This window comes from Trichosurus vulpecula, chromosome 6, assembly GCF_011100635.1.
Source record: "Trichosurus vulpecula isolate mTriVul1 chromosome 6, mTriVul1.pri, whole genome shotgun sequence".
Classification (NCBI taxonomy): Eukaryota; Metazoa; Chordata; class Mammalia; order Diprotodontia; family Phalangeridae; genus Trichosurus; species Trichosurus vulpecula.
Window position 1 is genome coordinate 202,252,572 of NC_050578.1, and position 21,743 is coordinate 202,274,314.

Genomic DNA, 21,743 nt, shown 5'->3' on the forward strand with positions numbered 1-21,743 from the left:
TAGCTAAGACTATGGGGGAAATATTTACCTCCCTAGTATTTAATGTGTTGTCACTGCTTTTTTTTTAATTTGTGGTGTTTTTATTTTTATTTCAGGATTTGGAAGAATTAGAAAAACAAATTGAGTCCAAATTATCAAACACAGAGATGGTGGGTGCTGGTAGCTCTGAATATTCCACACTGGAGGATATTGAAAGGAAAGAGAGAGAATACTCAGAACACATAATAGATAATGTATGTACAGAATTTTATTTCCCTTGTAATGCTTACAATAAAAAAAAACTTCTTTTTTTCCCCCACTGGGCAATTAAATTGGTTAAATAAAAAAGACTGAGCTTGAAAGCTTGTTAGACACTTGTCTTCCCTTTAGGGACCTCTTTATCTGGTTTCTAAAGGTAAGTGGTAGAAAAGGTATAATTAAGGTTCAAAGATTCGCAGAAAGAAAATTTGTGTAAGTGTCCTGTCCTTTGTGAGAATCTCAGACTGCTCTTTTGTGATTCAAACGAAATTGCTGGAGCTTTCTCTGAGGATCCTACCTCTTCCTTGGGGTAGCGAAAATTCCATCTGGGAACTTTATGTCGTGTTGGAAAGCTCCCTTGGAAGAGGGATTGGGGAGGATGCATTAGAGAGACAGTGCTCTGGGGCAGGTTATATAGTGGAAAGAGCATGAGATTAGGAATTAAAGGGTTTGGGTTCAAATCCAGACTTTGCTACTTACCTATTTAATCTGTAACCCATGCATGACCTGGCCTGGGAGAATCCTGACCTGTAGCCTCTCATGCTGAGTTCTTTCTGGGCTGGCTTCACCCCATCCTGCCCTGGAATGGGCAGGTCGCAGAGAAAGACTACCACCACATGGAAAAAGGAATAAAGATATACATAGACAGACAGACAGACAGATAGATAGATAGATAGATAGATAGATAGATAGATAGATAGATAGAGATAGATAGATGAAAGAGATAGAGATAGATGAAGTAGATAGATATATAGATAGATGAAAGGTAGATAGATAGATATAGTGCCTACTGTGATGCAGGTACTCTGCAAAGTACTGTTTTACAATTATTATCTCATTTGAGTTTCACAACAACCCTGTGAGGTAGGCACTGTTACTATCCCTCTTTTTATAGTTGAGGAAACTGAGGCAAACAAAGGTTAAGTGACCTACCCAGAGTCATACAGCTAGTAAGGATCTTAATCCAGATTTGAACTCTGGTCTTTCCAACTCTAATCTCAGCATTCTATTCACTGTGCCACCTAGTTGCAAGAAAGACAGAGAAAAACTGAGACAAGATGGAAAAGGAAGAGGAGGAGGAGGAACTTGGGAAGTTTAGCTTAGAGTGTGATTACTGCCTTCAAATGGGAAGAGAAGATAGACATTGACCCAGATTTGAGTCCCAGATGACACCAGATAGCTGTGTTACCTTGGGTAAGATACTTCATCACTCTTTACCTCAGTTTCCTTATTGGTAACATTCAGAGATATGACTGTAAAATTTCCAAGGTCTGTTCCAACTTTAAAATTTGCTATTGCAAAATTGTCCGTACGGGGCTCTCACACTACTACTTTGTATGCATGATTGGAAGCAAAGTTGGCAATTACCAGCCCATGACTGGTATAATGGATGTAATTCTGTGAAAATCTTTACAAAGCTAAAAAAACTGTCCTCAACCCTGACACAGTTTGCCATCTATTAGACAGAATTAATAACCAGTATTGAGGGTTCAGTTTCTCTTAAATATACTCTTTCACTTCCTTCAGTTGCTCACCTCTAGGGATTGTAAATAGTGGTAATCATAGTATAAATGCAGCGTTTCAAACAATGATGACATAATTGCAATTTTCTTAATGTATATAACCTCGTAACTTTATAGATTATAATATTTAGTTCTTCCATTTCTGTTTTGAAATAGGCTTCAAATAGAATATGGAGTTTGGGATCTGTTGGTGATTAGTGTTTGGTTCAGTGACTGCTAAGTGAGGATTTTTGTGATTTAAAAAGTTGAGGAGACTCGGTTCTATTGAGGAGTAAGAGCCACTTACCTTTCCTTTGCTCTCAGTGCTTAGAACATATACATGCTAGAATGTGATTAACACCATTTGACTCTGAATGAATCAGCAGTGTGAAATGGCAAATAAAAGCTACTGTGATCAACAGAAGTCTACTGACCCAGACAAAGGAAGTGGGATAGGCCTGCTGTTCTCTGCCCCGATCTGCCCACAGTTGGAGTATTGTACCGAGTTCACATTCAGTAAATACTCTGACAGCCTGGAATATGCCTATGGGATAGATAGAATGGCAAGGTGGTTGACTCCATCGCAACCAAGCATTGGTTAAAGGAATTGAAAATGGTCATCCAGATGTCTTAGGGGGTCAGGAGAAGAGGACATGCTCACTGCTTTCAGATGACTAGATGGTAAAAGAGGGTTTAAATTTGCTTAGATCCAGAACTAATAACAGTAAAACAGAAGAAGAAAATTTCTGTTCAATGGAAGATCTGGCTGTCAATAAGTGTGATCCAGTAGTGTAATTGTTGCCTTGAGAAGTAGCAACTTCACTAGCAGAATTTGAACCACTGGCCCACTGAATATAAGCTATACTCAATGCAATAAATTCTAGAGTAGTCAGAGAATTTGGCCTATCCCTTAGAGTTTACTAGAACTAGGTTTAGCTTATGCTGATATGGTTACTTCTATTTCTGTGATATCCTTGTGCTTTTGCTCTCATGGTTGACTTCTTGTTGTTCAATATTCTTGTGTCCAATAGTTTGTGGCCCCATTTGGGGTTTTCTTGGCAAAGATACTGAAGTAGTTTGCCATTTCCTTCTCCAGCTCATTTTACAGATGAGGAAACTGAGGCAAACAGGGTTAAGTGACTTGTGCATGGTGACACAGCTAATATGTTTCTGAAGCCAGATTTGAACTCAAGAAGATGAGTCTTTCTGACTGCAGGCCTGGCACTCTATTCACTGTGCCACCTAGCTGCCCCTGTGGTTTCCTGGAACATTTTAAAAGCTCAGTGCTTCAAAATTATCCTACAAAATTGATCTTTCACAGATAATGAGTAAACTTACTGCCAATTAAAATGAACGCTTGCCAGGCAGAATATTTTGTACTTAAACCCCTCGGCTCTGTCCTTAAAAATTAAAATAAGAAAGAAAGCAAAAGGGATCTTTTCTAATCTGTCACAGTGCCTCTGATTTGATCAATGTGTGACTTAGAGTTGTACTCATACTTTAGCTTTTAATCCCCTTTGACATTCCTTCTTTATGATTTACTTACAATATGTCAAGTACAATGTATTTTATTAAATGATATGAACATTTATCTGTAATAAATAATAAAACACATTTCTGTAGCCCTATGAGGTTTCTAAAATGCAGTTTTGAAGACAACCTTGTGAGGTAGGTGGTATCACCATTTTATAGGAAAAGGAGCTGAGGCCGAGAGAGGTTAAGGGGCTTGCCTGGTCACATGGCTAGTAAGAGCTGGAGCTGGGATACAAACCAAAATTTCGTGACTCCAGATCTGCTCTTCTTTCCCACCTCACTGCACTTCCCCTCTAGGGACCATATTGAAGGGTTTCCTTTAATATCCATCATCACACAACTGTTGTTGCTACCAAATTAACATGTACTTGGCCAGAATCTTAGAGTGGATTTTTTTGGCATCTTCTCAGCAGTCTCATTAGCTACTCAGTTATTCGGTAATATCAGCCCAATCCAGTGAAGCATACAACATTTTAAGTCACACTAATTCATAGCTATGTTCTCAAAAAGGAAAAATAAATCATTTCAAGTTTTATTCCAGAAGATTTTCCTGGACAATTTTGATTGATCTTCACTCAAAAATATTTATCAAATACCTATTATGTTCTACAAGAAGGGGTTCTTAACCTGGTGTCTGCAAGGTTATTTAAAAAAAATATTTAATAACTGTATTTCAATATCTGGAGGGAGCAACTCCTATGGAGAAAGGATCCAAGCATCTCCACTGAATTTCAATTAACTACTATTAACAGGACAAGCAAGCCAGCCTCCCCAAAGTATCAAAGCATCCTGAGGAGGAAATGGGAGACAGTATGCATCAGAAAGATCAAACCACCATCATCACGACCACCTTCACCAGTATTTCCCTTCAGACCCTGACAGAGAGAGCCCAGGACCCAGAACTCAAGAGAATTTGGATCAACAATGCTTCTGTCAGAGTGCCTGGAGACAGCATCCTGGGAAGCAACACCTGTGGAGATTCAGCCTGGAAACTGCCCCATTGGTGCTACCCTCACAGCTTTGGAAGACTCAGAAAAGAAAGTTCTTGACATCATGTAGCTCTTGGCCCTGTCAAATGGTTCAATATCATAAACTGATATGTTTTTGTCAATGGAAGCGACAAAGAAGAAGTATTGGCATCTGCCTTGCTGTTGCCCCCAAGGATCATAGGATCTTTCTGTCTGACCTTTTCATATATATCATTGTTCCCATCGGAATGTGAGCTCCTCAAGAGCAGGGACTGTCATACTATTAGTATTCTCATCACTTAAACTTGATTGTACGTGCTTTAAAATTCTTTATACATTCCATGTAATTCATCTTCATTGCACTCCTATGTCTTTTATGCAGCTAAAAATACTATTCTGAGAAGGAATCCCTAGGCTTGACCAGACTTCCAAAGGGGTCCATGGCACAAAAATGGTTATGAACTACTGTCCTAGGGCTATTTCAATGTTCCAAGTATATGTGGCTTTGTTGCTCTCCACCAGTGCCCATCATAGACCCATCTCTTAAAATTCCAGCACCTAGTGCCCCTTCTTTTGTGGAGGAGTCTTCTGCTGGGAGCTACTAGCAATGCACAGATGAAGCCTTTAAGCCCCTAGTATCCATGGGTATCTATGTAAACGAATAGCCATTCCATAAGACTGTGAGGGAGGTATGAAGAGCCATGTCAGTTCCTGATACGGCAGGCTTATTTTTGTCTGCATGGGGGGAAAGAGGTAGGAATAAGGAATGGTTTCAAGGAAGAGAATACATTTAAATTGAGCTGTGGAGGTTAGACAGTAATTGGAAAGAGTGAGATGTGCTATTGGGGGAAAAGCGTAGGGTTGTGAGTCTATAGCCCTTAGGTCAAATCTGAGACTTACCAGCTAACTATTAATTTACACCAGTCGCTTCCTGCTCTAAGCTCGAGTTTTCATATCTGAAAATCTCTAAGGACCTTCTCACCTACAAGTTTATGATGTTATACAGTGAAACTGATGGAGTAGGAGGAAGGCATTCTATGTGGAGGGAAGAATATAAATAAAAGCACAGAAGTGACAAGTTAAGACGTTTAATTCAATTCAGTGGGCATAGAAGTGACAAGTTGTTATATTTAATTCATTCCAAGAGCATTTATTAAGTACTTAATACATTTGAGCAAGGTAGATCTTTCCAATCTCCTTACACATCGCTCCCCTCCATGCACTCTGTGGTCCAGTCATATTAACCTGCTTTCTCATCCTCAAACAATCATCATCTCTCTACTGCCCCTGCCTTTTCTCTGGCCATTCCGGGTTCTAGGATGCTCTTCTTCTTCCTCTTCCCCTTCAATCCCTGACGTTCTTCAAGACTCAGTTCAAGCACTACCTTTTATGTTAGGTCATTTCCCCCTTCTCCTGACTCTACCCTCCTGACAGCCCTTAGGTCAAATCTAAGACTTACCAGCTAACTATTAATGTATACCAGTCGCTTCCTGCTCTAAGCCTGAGTTTTCTTATCTGAAAATCTCCAAGGATCTTCTCACCTACAAGTTTATGATGTTATACAGTGAAACTGACCACCCATACTGTATATAGCTCCTATTTACCATTTTATATAGATGTTACTTCCACCATTACAATGCAAGTTTTTTGAGGGCAGGAGCTGTTTTTGATTTTTCTTTGAATCCCTAGTACTCAGCACAGTGCTTGGCACATAGTAAGCAATGAATAAATGTTAACTGGTTGATTGATTGAGGGTACTATTCCAGGACTTAGAGATAAGAAAATAAAATGAAAATTAGTTCCTGCCTTCCAGGAATTTATGTTCTGATTGAGGGAATTGAGGAAATTAGGACAACAAGGAGTCAGTTGTAAGAACTGAGTGAACCATATTGACTCCATCTTGTGACTCAATTCTGTGACTAGCTTAATTTCTATTCAGTTATGGGTCTAGTGCAACTGCTGTCTTGTCTCCTTATTCAGTTTTGGGAATTGTGGGGGACCTCATTGTTCGAACCTAACCCTATGTGGCTGGGAAACTGGGATCACATCTCCCTGCTGCTCAGAGACCCTTAACCAAGGATCTAGATTGTGCTGACCAGAAACCCAGTCAGATCCAAAGATTGATGCAAGGAGTTTTCCACAATTGTACATCTCAAGACACTCATATGTCTTATCTGAGAACTAGCCCTGGGCTGATCAATCAGTTCATGTTTCCATGTTCCTTTGATTGATCACAGACACTTGGGAGGAGTGGGACACCTCCTTGGCTGAATTCAGAAAATTGCACCTGCTCACTCTCCCCTTCCCAACTTGAAAAGTCTTTAATCTTTCCTCCAATTAGAAATCAGATTACCTAATGTTGTATTATTTCTTTTAATTAATTGGCCTTATTTGATTAGTTGTCTTTAATGAATAGAAATCTGTCTCCCCCTGTATTTGGGGTCCAGGCCTAAGCTGAGGAGGTCTGGCCCTGGTTTGTTGGGCAATTGCCATGAATTGCTTAATAAATCAACATGCTCAGAAGATCAAACCTTTGTTTCTTCAGTCATTTCATCTGTCACCTGCCACATAATGAAGGCATATAGCATTTAACACCAGTAAGTAAATATATGATAATTGGAAGATGGAGAGATCCCTACTTATAGTTCAAGGCTGACTAGTACATTAGAAGCCATATTGCCAAACCTCATTTTACAGATGAAGAAACTGAGGCTCACACCGGTTATATATCTTGCCTAAGGTCATACTGGTAGCAAGTGACATGGTGGGATTTCAACAAATAAAAGATACTCTGACTTAAGTCCACTGTAGTTTCTCCCATTTTCAAAGTCACAAGGATAAGCTGAGCCAGTAAGTATAAAATACTTTGTTAACTTTAATATAGTGCAGAAGTTTGTGAAATTGTTCCTTTGAACTTTGAGCCAGTAGCTGATGTCTGTACTTGTTCCTTTCAGATCAGAACTAATAACAGTGCACCCTTTCCTGAAGGTCCTAACTAATTGGAATATTTAAGCCTTGTTCACCATAATCCTTCCCACACTTACCACAAGTGCCTCATCTTCTCAAAAGATGTCTTAGAACTGAATGACAGAGTAGTGGAAAGCCAGGGGTAGGGGGGGGTGTGTAATGCTATATAAAATGGTACAACATATTCAACATAGAATTGTGTACCAACATGCAGATACTTTCAAATTTGTATTGTAGAACATGTAATGTTTGATAAATATTCGAAGACATCATGTACACACAGTCATCACTCTTCTCTTTGGTATGTCATTTTCATTTCACAGATGGAAGCTTTCTGGAAACAGATGGAAAAAACCCAGCACTTTCTCCTAGACCAATTGAAATGTTTAAGTGACAAAGCAGGGCAGATCATGCAGAATCTAACTGAAAGAATGATTACAGCAGAAGAGTTATTAAGTGCCTCTCAGGACTTGCAGACCCTGGTAAGTAGGAGGAGAGCAGGAAGAGGAGAGGGGCTTCAAGCACATAGAGATATCGAGCTGAGTATGTCATGTTCAAGAAGGAGGATGCTGTGTGTTATCTAGTACAAAGAGCACCAGAATGGCCAAATGACCTGTGGTGTGTGGATGTAATTGGATATTGTTATGTTAGTAAGAAATGGCAAATAGGAACAATGCAGGAAAAATGGGGAGATTTCTCTGAACTTATGAAGAAAGAAATTGGCAGAACCAAGAGTGCTTTATAAAATGCAGGGGTGCTGTAACAATATAAATGAAAAGAATGCCAAAAGGAAGCTAAACATTTAGTGATTGCAAAAATTAGTTGTTTTAGTCCCAGACTATAACAAACATGTAAGTAGAGAGGCAGGGATCTAATCACACAGAGTACTGCATAAATCGCTAGATGTGGTCTCTCATTGATTGTTTTTGCTTAGCTGTGAGAGATTTTAAAATGGATTCCTCACACATAGAATCTTTCCATGCAGTGGGCATCCATGGCCTTGGGAGGCAGAGATGCGGGCAGGTGCCATTCACAGTGGGAGTAGCTAACAATGGTACTGGTCCCCTGTGCCAACATATCCATAGGGATATGTAGGGCTGCGTTGCCTTTGGGAAATTGCAAAGATCCTTTCATGACCCCAACATTCCCCCAGAAACAAAGGCCCATCTTTTTGATAACAAAATCCTACTGGTTGTTTTGTATGGCAATGAAATATGGAATATATGATTCTTTGAAAAATTAAAAGTGAATATTACTCAGAAGGCAGTGGAAAGATTGATCATAGGTGGGAGCAGGCTGCAACCTATCGCCCGTAAAGAATAATGAAGAAGAGTAAAGGATAGCATCAGAGAAATGTAGAACGATAGGAAGAAAAGATGCCCTGATTATGTGGTTATATTGATAGATAATGAAGGGTTTCAGTGTTTCAGTGATAACTAAGAGATACCAGGAAGAAGTGAGGAAGACCTCCATTGGGTGAATTTATGGGAGGATATGGATATGAGTCAAGGGCAGCTAGGTGACAAAGTGGATAATAAAATGAGTGCCCAATCTGAATTCAGGATGCCTCATCTTCTTGAATTCAAATCTGGCCTCAGACATTTACTAGCTATGTGACTCCAAGCAAGTCACTTAACCCTGTTTGCCTCAGTTTCCTTATCTGTAAAATGAGCTGGAAAAGAAAATGGCAAACCACTCCAGTATCTTTGTGAAGAAAACTCCAAATGGGGTCACAAAAAGTCTAACGTAGCTGAAACAACTGAGCAACAAATGGATATGAGTCATATAAGATGAACAAGTATGAATATATTGCAGTCTGCATTATTGGAGGGATCTCATGACAGTGTGATCATGGATCCTTTTCAGCATTTAGAGATTCCAGGGAATAGGAAAGGCACTAATTATATTTTATGCTAGATTAAGAGACTGACTATCTTTTGAGGTATTGGGTGGGTAAGAAGAGAGAATAAATTGGTATGACCAAATTGGTCAGAATCAGGAAAAATGTTGAAGTATCGAGGGGTATAGGGAACTGAGAATCTGAGAAGCAAGAGACAGCCATGGAACCCAGGGCTCAGGTCTTGGGGCTTATCCTTTGTTATTGTCACTGGTGTATCTTGGTGAGAGAGGTACTATTTAAGAGTGTCTGGTTCTTGCCTCGTATTGTGACGGGGTCTCTATACAGCATCGTCCAGGACTGGGAAGCAAAAGATGAAGAAATAGGGACCACTAGGCAAAGTAACAGAGTTGAGGAATCATAATAATAATTGAAATTTTTGTAATGCTTTATGGTTTACAGATGAACTAGTGAAATGATTTCCTTTTTTGTTCCTTTAATACCCAAGAGAGATAAGTTTTGCTATGATTCCTATTTTGTATTCGAATGGAGTCATGTGATTTCATCAGTCTAAATGTTCTTTCCAGTGATGTCAATCACAACCCTCCATGATTGCCCATTGCGCACAGCTCTTGTCCATGTCTTCCTATAAGTTTTCTACAAGAGATCCATCTAACATGCTGGAGTCCTTCCTTGCTTTCTGCTGCCATTCCCAGCATGCCCATGGAACACTTCGGTCATCTACCTTTCGTATTTTACCTTTCCTGTGGCCAACTCATATTTTTTTTTCCTAGTGTACATTTCACTGATGACTCCTCTTACACCTGAACTTCAAAGTCCCTCATTTCTTATATTTATGGGCAGCTAGGTGACATAATGGATAGAGTATTGGGCCTGGAGTCAGGAACACCTGAGATCCAATCTGACCTCAACATGTACTAGCTGTATGACCCTGGGCAAGTCACTTAACCTCTGTTTGCCTTCATTTCCTCATCTGTAAAATGGGGATGATAAGGGGTGTTGTGAAGATCAGTGAAGTAATGATTGTGAAGTGCTTAGCATAGTGCCTGGCACATAGTAAATGCTTTATAAATGTTAGCAATTATTATACATTATGGCATGCTTACAGCCACAATGCACAGTTTTCTTTTATCACACAGACAGTATGGTATATTAGAAAGAGTGATTAATTTAGGGTTAGAAGACATGGGTTCAATTCACAATTCTGCCACTTATTTCCTGAATGATCTTGAATAAGTGGAGTATCCTCTCTGACCCTCAGTTTCCTCTTCTATAAATTGAGAGGATTGGACTTGACCTTCAATGCTCCTTTTAGCTCTAAATATAGTAGTCCTGATGGGTGAATTGTCACTTTAATCAGTTCCTTTTATTCTAGATTTATTTTAAATTTTCTTTCCATCGTACCACAACTGAAAGGGACAGGCAGCTTTTTCATTTTACACATGAGGAAACTGGGACCAAGAAAGATGAAATGATTTCTCCAAAATCCTATGGCAAATAAGTTTCATTGTGTCTGCAGCAGAGGCAGAAAATCATTCGTTCCTTCCATACGTAAGCCAGAAGAGGGTAAGATTAAAGTGTGAGCAAGCAGCAGCTCATTTTATCAGAGACCAGAAATTCTCAAACGGGAACTCTTCTCTCTTTGTTTGTGACCACTATCTAAGTGAGCACCCCTGATCAGGGCAACTGATCTCAGATACTGGTTTTTAAGGCTGCATATGCACTTTGTGACATTACAGGTAAAAGTGTAACATTCAGGCCATCTCTATCTACTTGAATTAAAAAAATGCTCTTACAAAGCGAAGTAAAACTTTAGATAATGTGATATACTCCACAGACATTTTCCAACATTTCTTCAAACAAATTATTAGTTAGGAAAATACATCCAGATGCTGAATTTCTGGCCTAAAATAAATTCTTAAATTATGCCCTATTGCTCTGTCTAATGGGGCATTTTTCTTCTGCCTACTAGGTGGGCTACAAGAAAAACCCTTGAAAGGAGTGGTCTCTAAGAGAGTTTATGCTACTGTTTATAGTAGGGGGGAAGAGAAGGGAAGAAAAGAAAAAAGGAGGAAAAAATAAGAAATAAAGGAAAGTTACATGATAACTTTATTATAGATTTAAAAAGAATAGCAAGTTGTACTTAATAGATTTGCAGTATCATGTACAATCATCTTTTTGTTTTCATTCTACTCTGTTATAGAAATGCTTGTTTTATTTCTTAAGTTCAGAATAATTTTTTTAAAAAAGTGATTTCCTGGAAAAGATAGACTGAGTGTCTCAGGAGAATAGAATGGATCTCATCAGCCTGATACCCTTTGATGAATGAAGACAATGGATTTATCCTTTGAACATCTTTCTTTCAAATTCTTCTGTGTTTAAAGGGATTAAGTATTTATTTATGAAATATTAAAATTCTCCAAATTTTACCTTTGCCTTGCTTTTATTTTAATTACCCTCTTTTTCTTAACATTATACTCACCTCAAGATGACTTTCAAAATGAATCTCCCCTTTAACAAATAAGTACAAAAAAGCAAAACAAATCAATGCATTAGCAATGCCTGACAATGCGCATCTATGTTCACTTAGTCATCAGCTCTCTGCCAAGAGGTGGGAGGCTTCCTTCATCATAAGTCCTCTGAAGTTACACAATTACAGATTTAGAGCCAGTGGGATCCTTAGAGGTCATCCAGTCAAACTTTCTCATTTTACAAACTGGGAAACTGAGTTCTAGGGAGACAATATGATTTATCCAAGGTCACACAAGTAGTTAATGGTAGGCCAGGATTTGAACCTGTGTTCCATGGTTCCAAATCCAGTGCTCCTTCTGCTGTACCATGCTGTCTCTATAATTAGTCACTCCCTTGATCAGAGTTTTGAAATTCCACAATGTTTTTCTTTATAACATTGAAATCCTTGCACCAGTTATTTTTCTGGTTCTTACTTTGCTTTGCATCATTTCATTCAAGTCTTCCCAACTTTTTCTGAATTCTTCATATTTATCATTTCATAAAATTCAATAATATTAAATTACATCCATATATTCCTATTCATTCAGCTATTCCCCTACCCACTTTGGGCACCTATTTTCCTTCTAGTTCTTTGCTACTTCCATAAAGACTATTATAAATATTTTGTACATATGGATTTTACATCACCTTCCTAGGTTTATTTTCCTTCCCTTCCCTTCCTTTCCCTCAAAATGAATACTAGCCAATGCAGACTCCTTTTTGTACCCTAAATGTGCTTTGTTCTCTCCTACCTCGGTACGTTGACTCATTCTGTTCCCTCAGTCTGGAATACCCTCCATTTGTTTCCCTTTTTTTGCAGCTGAATTCATGCCCACTTTTTATGGCTACCTCCAGAAACACCTGCTCCATGAAGCAAATACTGATAACCCATGAGTCGGCAGGAGAGAGTTGTAGTGTAGATTAAGCAGTAGTCTTGGACTTGGAAGACCTGGCTTTATGTCTTAGCTTGGCTGATTACTATCTTTGTGATCTAGGGCAAACTAGTTCATACATTTGGTTTTTAGTTTCTTCTTGAGTCCCTCCAAGATCTAGAATCCTATAATATTCCCTCAAATATTTCGTGTAATACTTTTTTTGCACCACCCTATTTTACTTGCCTGGTAGTATTGTATATGTGGTTTCCTTTGTATGTTTTACATTTATCTGTGAGACTGGAAGCTTCTTGGGGTTAAAAGCCATGACTTAACTTTGTATCCCACTCAACATATAGTGCTGTGCTCTGCACAAAACAGGCACTTAATACACATTTACTGTGGTGGTTGCTTTAAGAATTTCAGATATAAACAGACTAGATGCCAATAAATTTTAAAATAATCATCATCATAATAGCTTACATATCCCTAGTGCTTTCAAGTTTGCAAAACACTTCAATATATCATGTCATTTCATCCTCACGATAACCCTGTTCTTATTATAGATGTTGTTATCTCAATTTTACAGGTAAATTAAGGCTCAGAAAAGTGACATTATTTGGCTAGGGTCATGTAGCTAGTAAAATTTTGAGTTGAGATTTGAACTTAGATCTTCCCAGCTCCCAATTCCAGCTACCATTTTGCCAAGTTATATCTCAAAGTCGTCTCATAAACATTTTTGTTCAATTTCATGGTATATCTTTCTTTTTATTTCTAGGACATTCAAGAGAGAACAGTGGGTTGGGAATACATGGCCAAAATGATCAGCTCCTTAAAATTACAAATTCAGGAAGAGACCAAGTGTTGGTTGACTGTGATTTCCCGAGCACTGGAGTCGTTAACCATTGCAGGGAAACTCTCAGTAAGACAGAAGGAAGAGATGCTAACACAATTGCACAAAGCCTTCTGGGAAGAAGTAGAGCGTTATAATAGTGGTAAGTGGCTTAGATTTGTCTGGTCTCTGAAACAGTGATGATTTTGTTGTGATAAAACATGAATACAACTCAAAAATTAGTCATGTATTTTCAAACTGAGAGGGAAACGTAGTTATTTCTATGTTGGGGTGATACATCTACTGATTGGTGTAAGAGTGCAATCCTGGTAATCTCAATATGGGTAAAGCAAAACCTCTTCTTAAAATATCCAGTTTCTTTATGTCATTTTACTATGTTTAGTTGCTTCCTATTATCTGTTACATGGATTCCAAGATCTTTTCTCTGTCATCTTAAATCCCTGTTTAAAATAGTATAATCATATCTGTTATTTGAATTGTTTAGATATATATTCATTGTTGACCACTTTGTCAAGGATCGCAGAAACACGGAATTGGACTGAACCCCAGAGGCCATTTGTCCAACCAACAGGAATCGTTTTTAAAACATTCATGACAAGTGGCCTTACCTGAAGATCTTCAGTGAAGGGAAACCAACACTCTTCGCTGCATGTTTAATGAAGGCTCAGTAGATAAACTCATAAAAACAAAATCGATAAATAGTTTAAGCGTACTCCTTAAGCTCTTCAGCTTCTGGGGCTTTTACAACCAACTTTTCTGTTGCCATACTGCTTCTTACATGTCCCCAGAAAGAGGCTAGGACATTTTATTTCTCAAATAAATATATTTCAAGTGTAGTTTGGGTGGACTAATTTCAAAACTAAATAATAGAGAAATTTCTTCACACGAGTATTATAATACAGACTATTTTGTTGGAACCATTTGCTCTTGTCCCAGTCCAGTGGTTTCTAAGCCTGACTCTGCAGTCCTCCAAGCTATAGCTTATTACATCTGAGCAGAGGTGTCACAAAAAAATTAATTTTAATTCATTTCAATTTTAAATACAAATGTCTCATACGATAGTTTTCTTTTTTTATCAAATGAATTATTTTTGCCTTTCAGTTAGAATTTCTGAACATGTATTCATATTTGCAGCTCCTTGCTTGTATGAAGTATGTTATTTCTCAAAATACATATGTTATTTTCTAAAGGCCAACTCCAAATCAGTCAAGGAACAACTCTCCTCACCCATGTACCTCCCCATGCAATCCCACTCCTTTTTTATTATTGTTGTCTCTGTTTTGACCCCAATCTTTACTTTATACCATTAAATTACTACTGTGTCCTTGACTAGATAGTGAAGTCATAATGTCCTTCTGTGCTCATACAACAGTCATCACTTAGATGGGTCACAGGGCAATGTACAGCATCGTTTTTTCATTTTCCTATATAAAGTTATGGCATTTTTCTTCTCATGCTTCATTGTAGTGTGAAGCTGACCCAACATCCTCAAAGGCTTTGCCAGTGGAACATCATCCATAGCAGGTCCTACTAAGTAGTAAGGGCTTTGAGAATGGGTCCAAGTGGGGAAGAGGGAGAGGGAAAGGGAGGGGGGGGTGGAGAGAGAGAGAGAGAGAGAGAGAGAGAAGAGAGAGAGAGAGAAAAAAAGAGAGGAGAGAGAGAGAGACTAATTACTAGTAGGGTCAATAGAAGTTCTTGAAGGCTATCTAGTAAATCTGAGTAGGTTTGAAAGCTGAGTCAATGGAAGATTGATCCACATCAAAAAAATATCAGACCCTCCCACTTTTCAAATATTAATCCAAATAATGTATTTTTAAATATTGCAGCAGGTCACATTTATAATAGCACTTTAAAGTTTCCATAGGCCTTTCTTTGCAATGTCCTGTGAAGCAGGAAGATCAGTTATTCATATATTCAAATTATAAGTAAAGCATATGGGATGACTTTAAGCAACCTCCTTAAAATGAATCCTGTTTTGGTGGGGGGAGGGGGAGGATGTATAGGTATGATATGGAATGGTACATGACCTGTGATTTCATTGATATAGGGAACTTCCAGTGAGTCAGGTCCCTCTACCAATACAGGTCTGTACCTACTCTACAACTTGTAGTCTTAGAAAATTGCCTAGGCCTTTGGGAGTTTGAATGAATTCCCCAGTATTATATAGGCAGTTTAGATCAGAACTTGAACTAAAATCTTTCTCACTTGCCAGGTCTCTCTCCACTAAACCAAGCATACTGGAAAATTATTGTGCAAAAATACTGTGATAAATGTGTGTATATTATATCTATACATATGTGTGTATCTGTGTATATATATGTATGTGTATGTGTATATATATATATACACACATATACATACACATATATAAATATATATAGATACAGACATATGTAGATACATGTATTTACTGTGAAAGCCAGGTCTTTTTTTTCCCTTTAAATAGTATTTTTTCCAATTACATGTAAAGACAATTTTTAACATTCATTTTTAATATAAAATTTTGAGTTCCAAATTTTCTTCCTTCCCTCCTTCCTCACTGAGATGGTAAGCAATCTGATATGTTACATATGTGCAATCATGTAAAACATTTCCATATTAGTCATGTTGTATAAGAAGAAACAGAACAAAAGGAAAAAATATGAAAAAAATAAAGGAAAACCATGCACTTCAATCTGCATTCAGATTTTATCAGTTCTTTATCTGGATGTGGATAGCATTTTCTATCCTGAGTCTTTTGGAGTTTTCTTGGGTCATTGTATTGCTGAGAAAAGCTAAGTCAGTTGTAGTTGATCATCATACAATCTTGATGTTGCTGTGTACAATATTCTCCTGGTTCTGCTCAATTCACTTTGCATCCATTCATGTGAGTCTTTCCAGGTTTTTCTGAAATCTGCCTGCTCATTATTTCTTATAGCACAATAGTATTCCCTTACATTCATATACCACACTTTGCTCAACCATTTCCCAATTGATAGGCATCCCCTCGATTTCCATTTCTTTGCCACCACAAAAAGAGATGCTGTAAATATTTTTGCACATGTAGGTCTTCCCCTCACCCCCTCTTAAAATCTCTTTTGGATACAGACTTAGTAGTGGCATTGCTGGCTCAAAGTGTATGCATGGTTTGATCGTCCCTCGGGCATAGTTCCAAATTGGAACTATGGTATCATCATCTCTTTCATAATTGTCACTTTTTTTCTTCTCTTACTGAGATCTTGATTACAGGCCACTCTCAGGTTTTCTACGAGGCTGATTTAGGTTAAAAGCACAGCCTGTATGGTAGGTTTGCACAAGCGAATTAAGCTGATAAAAGGAATATGTCAGCTTGCTGCTGCTGTCTTTGTGCAGCACTCCCTGTTTGTGAATTGCATGGTACTTAATCTTGTTTATTCCCAGCAAGAAGCAAATTGTTTGTCACTTTAATGAATCCTGCCTCAGCTGAAATACGGTGCATCAAGAGGAGCAGCTGCAGGACAGAGCCATCGCCTTCCTTCTCCCCTGTTTTTATTCCGTCTTTCTTTCCTACCCTCTCTTTTACTTCTCTCTCTCTTCTCTCGTTCTTTCTCCTCTCTTGCTCCCCCTAAATGCACACAAAAGTCCACCATGGGGTTTTACTGTCTTTGGTGGATTAGAATACCATCCCTAGCATCTTTGGGCAGAAAGAGACTTGATCTTAAAAGATCTCCATGATGACCCAGCTTCTTCTTGGCTACTTGTTCTGTCATGTATCACGTCCTATGTAACTAGAGAATGATAATAATATTTGCGCTAACTGCAGTGTTAGTGTCGTGAAGATCAGACAAGATCATACATCTGACAGTCTTGTCTGAAGAGTAAAATGAAAATTAAGCTTATTGAATATGAATGATGATTTCTGTTATTATTAATAATAATAGATCAGAGGATTTAGAGTTGGATTTAGATCTTCATTTCCCGGAGGAGGAAGCTAAGGCCCAGAAAGGGAAATAGACTTGCCCAAGGCCAGTAGGGCCAGTAGACAGTAAGTAGCAGAATCAAGATTGCACTGTGAGTTCTTTGACGTCAAATCCGCCTCCTCTCACCATTGCACCACAGCCCTTGGTAATGACTTACATGTCGCCAGCACTTTATGGGTTATAAAACATTTTGTTCCCAGTAATCCTGTGTGGTTGTATGATATACTGGAAAGATTTATAGCTAAATGGCCTAAATTTGAATCCCAGCTCTGCTGCTTGTGACATGACCAGCCAGTCACTTTACTTCCCCCAGGCCTCAGTTTCTTTCTCGATGCAATGAATCAACTGAACTGGGTTATCCTGAAGGTCCCTTCCAACAATAAACACCAGAGAAACTAATAAGTGTGTGGTAAAAGTCTCATTTATCCATTTTACAGATGAGAAAACAGAGGCTCAGAAAGCACTAATGATTTTCCTAAATCCTCATAACTAATAAGCATCAGAGTCAGAATTCAAATTTGGGTTTTCTGCCTCCTAAGTCCAATATTCCTTCCTGCTACATCATACTGCCTTACTTTTTATATGTTTCACAAACTATTTCCAGACTAGTGCTATTTGTCGCTTATGGTTGGGAGTCCTATTAGAGAAGGGTTCTGCTGCTATCAAGTGTGATGTGACCTTAGCTTGATAATTGCCTGAGTAAAAAAGTCTTAATTGCCCCATAAATCATACAAGCCAATCTATAACCAGCTATTTATCAACAATGCCAAAAGAGCACAGTTATTCATAAGAATGAACTTTAGTGGAAGCTAGTGGTTTATGCATCTGGTTTGATTCATTCCTTTTAATTAAGAATCACTGCTCCTTGGTTCCTGTTCTAGGGTCTGTATCCACCCCCAGAATCACAGAAGGTCAGAGGCAGAAGGGATCACAGGGTGCAGTTTCTACTTGTTCAATCTCTACCTGAGAAGGAAGCCTCTCTATAATATCCTCAATATAGGGTCATCCAGCCTCCACTGGTAGACTGTCAATGAAGGGAAACCCTCCTCTTTCATTCTACCATGGGATAGCTCTAATTGTTTGGAATTTCTTCTTATATCTAGCCAAAATATGCTTCTTTGCAATTCCCACTTGCACCTGCGGCTCCTCCATCTGGCCTCAGGGGCTACAACAGACCTTGTCAAATTCCTCTCTCTTAACACAACATCCTGTCCATTTAGGCACAAAGGAGAAACAACTAGGGAAGTGTTGCTTCTCTTTTTCCTGGCTCCCAAATTCACCTTGTTCATGTTTTAGGGACCCTTTCCTGACTTCTCTGACTCATCATTGTTCCGACCTCCACTTATCCTTACAGGCTTTACTACCCAGAATACTATATTCTCACAATCCCCATGACCTCTTTTCTCTTCTGTTTTCCTCACTTATTTACCTCATTTCTACCTATTGAAATCTTTTTTGTCTTTTTCAAGAACAAGCCCGTGTTCTCTCTCCCCCTTGGAGCCTTTGCTTCTTCCATTCATCTCACCCTTCCCAGCTAGAAGCATAATCATCATATAACCAATGATGAGAGCTGAAAGACGTTTTTAGAAATTATCTAGTCCAGCCTCTTTATTAATAAAAATAGTACTAGCATTTATATAGGACTTTAAGGTTTGCAAAGTACTTTGTAAATATTATCTCGTGTAATCTCCATAATAACCTTGGGAAGTAGGTGCTATTATTCCCCCTCTCCACTGCCTGCCTTGGTTTCCTGAGCTGTAAAATGGGGATAATAATAGCACCTACGTCCCAGGGTTATTATGAAGATCAAGTGAAATATTTGTAAAGAACTTGGCACAGTGTGGGTGCTTAGTACATCCTTGTTGCCTTCTTTCCTTCCTTTACAGATGAGGAAAGGTAAAGTGACTTGTCCAGGGTCACAAAGCAACTAAGAGTCTGAGGCACAACTTGAACTCAGGTCTTCCTGGCTCCAGGTCCAGCACTCTACTCACTGTACCACCTGTCTGCCTCTAATGAAGCAGTTAAGGCCCAGAAGTATCAGATGACTTGTGCAATGTCACACAGGCAGTGGCAGAGTGAGGATTTGAACCTGTGTCTCCTGACTCCCCAATCCACTGCTTTTTTTCTCTCCTCCCCACTGGCTCCTCCCCTCATCATAACTCTGAGAACATTTTATTTGTCTATTTTCTGTGCACTTATCATAATTTAATTTGTATTCTAATTATCTGCACATACATCTTTCCCCTCTACCAGACTGTGACCCCTGCGTGCATCAATTCAACCAAGGGCTCATTTTGGTTCATGTTGCCAACATCCACAAGGCATACAAACATGGGGACTTACATAGAGTCACTTCTTTCGTCTATCCATCTATCTGTCATTTATTTACTTATTTGCCTGTTTATTCATGCATCCATTCATTTATTCACACATCTATTTATATATCTAGCCATCTGTCATCTATTTACTTGTTTAATCATATATTCATTCATTCACACATCCATTTACTTGTCTATTTATTTATTTATTTTACATAGACAGTTGACAAACAATTGTTGAACTAACGCACACAGGGAGTATCGTATGCTGTTCTTTAATCGTTTCTTGTATATTGAGCTTTTGTACTTAAACTTTTGGCCGTAGAAGACCACATTATTTTCTTCTCTTTAAAAGCACCTTGGTATAGTAGGAGGAGCACTGAGGGTGGAGTAGGGAGACCCTGATTCTGATCCCGGCTCTTACACTGCCTATGTGGCTGTGAGTGAATAGACTCATCATGAGGGGAGCCATTTTCTGTCATTTGTAAAATGGAGGTTATAATAGCTGGATGACCTACCTCACTGACTTGTTTTGAAGAAAGCACTTTCTGAATCTAAAGGTCCTATAGAAATGTGAGCTCTTATTATTCCCCTGCGTTCCTCACAGTGTCTAAAGCAGGGGCTGTTGTGTGTGGCGTGGGTTGCTTTATCAATCTGGTGAAAACTAGGGACGCTTTCTTCAAGAATGATTTTATATACATTAAATAAATGCATAGAATTAACAAAGGATTATAAAGGCAGAGTCTATGTTTTACATATATATACATTTATCTATCTATCTATCTATATATATATATATATATATATCTTCTGAATCTGCTATGCCTTTATAATCAAGTTGAGAAAACAAGGTATGTTTAGGAAATGCTTAATATAGAGGCAGAAAAGGGGAGGAGGGCAGAGCTCAATAATAAAATGAGAAAGCCTTAGTCCAATCTGGTCAGACCCTATTTGGGTTACCACGTTCAGTTTTGGACAACACACTTAGCGAAGAACATTGACAAATGAGGGTGTGTCCAGATGAGCCCAACCAGGATATTCTGAAATCTGGAGGAATATAGAATTGAGGAACGCCAAAAGGTTAGTCTGGAGAACAGAAGATCTAAATCTTAAATCAGAGCAGGAAATAATTACTGTATGCAGTTATTACACAAACATTCTCATTTTAGAAAAAAAAAAGATTAGGCTCATTCTGCTTGCCCAAGAAGACAGAGCTAGCAACAGTGGATAGGAGTTGTATGAGGCAGATTTAGGCTTGATGTAAGATAAAATGTCCCTGTTAGAGCTAAACTGGGCTACCTCAGAAGGTGGAAAATTCCCCATCACTGATTGTCCTTTTAAGAGAAGTCTGGATGACCAGTCGTCAGGGATATTATTGAAGGCATTCCTGTTTAGGTACAGGTTGGACTAGATAAGTAGTTTTGAGCTCAAATAGAAATGGGGCTAAAAACTCTATACATGAGGTTCCCTGTGGGCCACATATTGACTTAGTTTTAAAGTGTAATTTAATCTGTTTTATTGCGTTTTTATTTATTTTGCTAAATATCTCCCAATTACATTTTTATCTGGTTTGGGTATGTTTCTGGCCCTATGCAGCCTATGGGCCATGGGCTTAACACCTCTGGACCAGATGACCTCTGACTCCCCCCTCCCAACTTTACGATTCTATGATTTTTCCCTTTTTTCCTCCTCCTCCAAATCATTGAGGTTGAAATATGTATTCTATAAAATAATCTAACACCAGGGCTGAGAGATGTTATATCTCACCCAGGGTTACCAGAGTGACAGTGGAGCAAAAACAGATGATGAAAATAAACAATTCACTGATTACACCAAAAATAATTATAATCTTACTACAGAATCCATTAAGGGAAAAACAGAATTAGCCTAGAAAAACTGTCACATATTCTCCCCACTGAAAAGCAATTTCTCATAACACAGAGATGAAAAAATAATTTTGGAAATAGAATATGAGGTTGCACAAACAGCATGGCACCTTATAAAGAACACTGGACAGGTTCTCTTCCTGGCTATACCTCCAACAGATTATATTACCTTGGACAAGTGACTTTACCTCTCTGGGCCTGTCACCTCCTTTAAATTAAATTTAAATTAAATTAAAATGAATGAATACGTTGGCAGCTGCAAAATCCTATGATTCCTAAACATTTAGAAGACAAAACTCA

At 38.5% G+C, this 21,743-nt stretch overlaps 1 protein-coding gene across 1 annotated transcript in view; it reads left to right on the forward strand.

Moving 5' to 3' along the window:
* EVC (EvC ciliary complex subunit 1) overlaps positions 1-21,743 on the forward strand; it is a 142,536-nt gene that overhangs the window by 40,477 nt on the left and 80,316 nt on the right. Inside the window, exons 7-9 of the mRNA XM_036762296.1 lie at positions 96-233; positions 7,531-7,689; positions 13,227-13,443. Of these exons, the coding sequence (XP_036618191.1) occupies positions 96-233; positions 7,531-7,689; positions 13,227-13,443 (514 nt within the window). The remainder of the gene's footprint in view (positions 1-95; positions 234-7,530; positions 7,690-13,226; positions 13,444-21,743) is intronic.